Here is a 2,500-nt window from a genome sequence, read left to right as displayed (position 1 = left end):
TTACTGATGGCAAATTCAAGTCACCTGTATCCCAGAGGTTAATAATTTAGGCTGTCTAAGGCATGTCTAGAGATGCAGAGAATAAAAAAAAAAAAAAAGAGGGCCTGGCCACTCAATAACTCAACATGCAATGCCCTTACAAAATGTGGAATAAAAACCATCAATTTGAGAACATGTCAGTTAATGCAACAAAGTGTTACCCTCCCTACTTATTGAGTCTTGTATCCTTGCTATTTTTAGGTTGTACTAAGTTAAAAAAAAATATATATATATATGTAAATGCACTCTTGACATTCCAATTTCGATGGGTTTTATGATACGAAAATATTACCTTGATCTAATTTAATCAGGGCAATATATAGAACAATTAGGCACCATAACCTTGAAATTCACCGAGAAAATGCGTCAGTCTAGATTTATAATACATAATTTTCACCTTTTCTGCTTTGGCCAAGAAAGTCCAAAGTCTCCTCCACGAACTGAACTTCTTGGTCTCGCTGAAATTATATGACATCTCTTTCGAGGAATATCTCGACGTCAGGGGATTACGATACTGATCGTACACGGTCGACATGATTTCCTCTCGTAAGTACTATCTCTCTCCAACGGTCGAGGAAGACTGAATGAATCAGCTGATCTGGAAGACTGAATCAGCTGATCTGGAAACCTGTGTTTGGAACAGCTGACGGCGGAGCACGAGGTATATGAGATAGATATTAATGGCGGTAAAATTGTGGTATTTCTATATTGAGAAGTTTTCTTTTGGAAGGACATGTCATATTGAGTGAATGAGTTCGAAATTTGTCATTCACAGTGAGAGGAGTATATCGTTATGACGTCATGATGATGCTGTCATGATTGGAATCTACATGATGATGATGCCTTCAACACTTTTTGACATCCAAGGAAGCGAGAAATATCGTTTCATATTTTTATTGAAAGCATTAAGTTGGAATAACTCGATTGATTTAATAGTGTTTGATTGTAGTGATGAGTATTTTTTCTTATAAAGATTCTTATATAAAATCGGGCAATTTTGTTTGTAGTACATTATTTATTCAAATAATTTTCTAGCAGATGCTTGCCAGTACAACTGTCCAAACATGTGAAAAACAATATCAAATAATTATCCAACCAGAAAATTGATGATAACATCTATCCATTCGAATAAAACAAAATATACAGCTTAACCTACCGAAACCAAACTAATACCCAGTAAAATATCAAGAGCAAACAACAACCAAACACCCCAAAAACACGATACCGAAGCCAAGGAGAGAGGAATCGAAGGCAAACGTCTACAGAAAACGGGAATGCGCTTCTCTTTGTTTTGTTTTGGGTAGTCGCTTCCCCGTTGCCATAGGAACCGAAAAAGTGTTCGCCAGGAGTGAGAGACTCGTGGAACACTCACTCCACTAATCCAGTAATCGCCTGAGCCGTGTCACGTCAAGAGCTGAGTGATGGCGCTCGTCAGGCTACTGCAAGACACACGAAGGCAAGGAAATTGGGTCGGTTTTTGCGTGAGTGAAAGATGAATGAAGTTTTTGGTGACGTTGCTGGTGAAGTTGAAGTTGAACGGGAGAGGAGGAACACTTCCAGCCTGACGAAGGAGGAACTTCCTGAAGAAGAGATATATCACAATCAGACCATTTTGGAAGAGGTTTTCACTCCCGATTATAACGTGACAGAAGAAGGTATGTGATAGGAATACATATATATTTTTTTCACTATGATAGTAAGTTCATTTGATTCAATTGGAGTTGATTAATTCATTTAATAACTTTACTACATTAATCAAGGTAGACATTGTCAAGATTGCTTATTAATTGGTTATTAATTGATATTGCTTATTATATGTACAAAGAGGAAAGTTTACATAATGACAAAAATTGTTTTTTGACTTGATAAGTTGATACATGTAACATTTTTATTTCCTTATAAGTTTATGTAATGTATTTGCTTTTATTCAATCATTTTTACAGAAATTTGCTAGTTTCTCCCTTCCTTCTCCTTTATCATTTCTTTTCGTTTATTAACATCTTATGGTATGCTTTCAAGTTAATTAGAAGAAATTTACATTACCAAACATGTATTATTACCACATACTAAAAAAAAAATTAAAAAAACCTTTGAATGATAATTTTAAGTGAGAAAAGAAGAAGAACTGTTTTAACAAGAAAATTTGTACAATTTCATAATATTTGTGTTTGTTGAATAAGAAATTAGGATTAGACAGAGATAGAAAGTTTATGAAAAGGAAATTAGTGCTTGTATACAATACATAGTTTGGTATGATGTTTGATATATATATATATATATATATATATATTATATATATATATAGAATATATTATATAAAATATTATATGTATATACCAGATGGGAATGGATCTTGAACTGTGACAGGTTGTCTCATTTATTCATAAATCAAATTTGGTGTAATAGTGGGTTAATCCTGCCATCTATATATATTATAAATATATTTATATATATATATATA

The 2,500-nt window shown here is 33.4% G+C and overlaps 2 protein-coding genes across 2 annotated transcripts in view; one reads left to right on the top strand and one right to left on the bottom strand.

Annotated features, from left to right (window-relative positions):
• The window catches only part of LOC122263188 (adenylosuccinate lyase), a 15,198-nt gene extending 14,472 nt beyond the window's left edge, over window positions 1-726 (bottom strand). The window contains exon 1 of the mRNA XM_086540216.1: window positions 437-726. Coding sequence (XP_086396342.1) covers window positions 437-574 — 138 coding nt within the window. The 5' untranslated portion in view covers window positions 575-726. The remainder of the gene's footprint in view (window positions 1-436) is intronic.
• An 805-nt stretch (window positions 727-1,531) lies between these two features.
• LOC122263187 (uncharacterized) overlaps window positions 1,532-2,500 on the top strand; it is a 22,818-nt gene continuing 21,849 nt past the window's right edge. Inside the window, exon 1 of the mRNA XM_086540215.1 lies at window positions 1,532-1,694. Within this exon, the coding sequence (XP_086396341.1) occupies window positions 1,532-1,694 (163 nt within the window). The remainder of the gene's footprint in view (window positions 1,695-2,500) is intronic.

The sequence above is a fragment of the Penaeus japonicus genome, unplaced genomic scaffold (genome assembly GCF_977035675.1).
Source record: "Penaeus japonicus unplaced genomic scaffold, GWHDUDI00000001_assembly GWHDUDI00000009, whole genome shotgun sequence".
Classification (NCBI taxonomy): Eukaryota; Metazoa; Arthropoda; class Malacostraca; order Decapoda; family Penaeidae; genus Penaeus; species Penaeus japonicus.
This window is presented reverse-complemented; position numbering and strand designations above follow the sequence as displayed.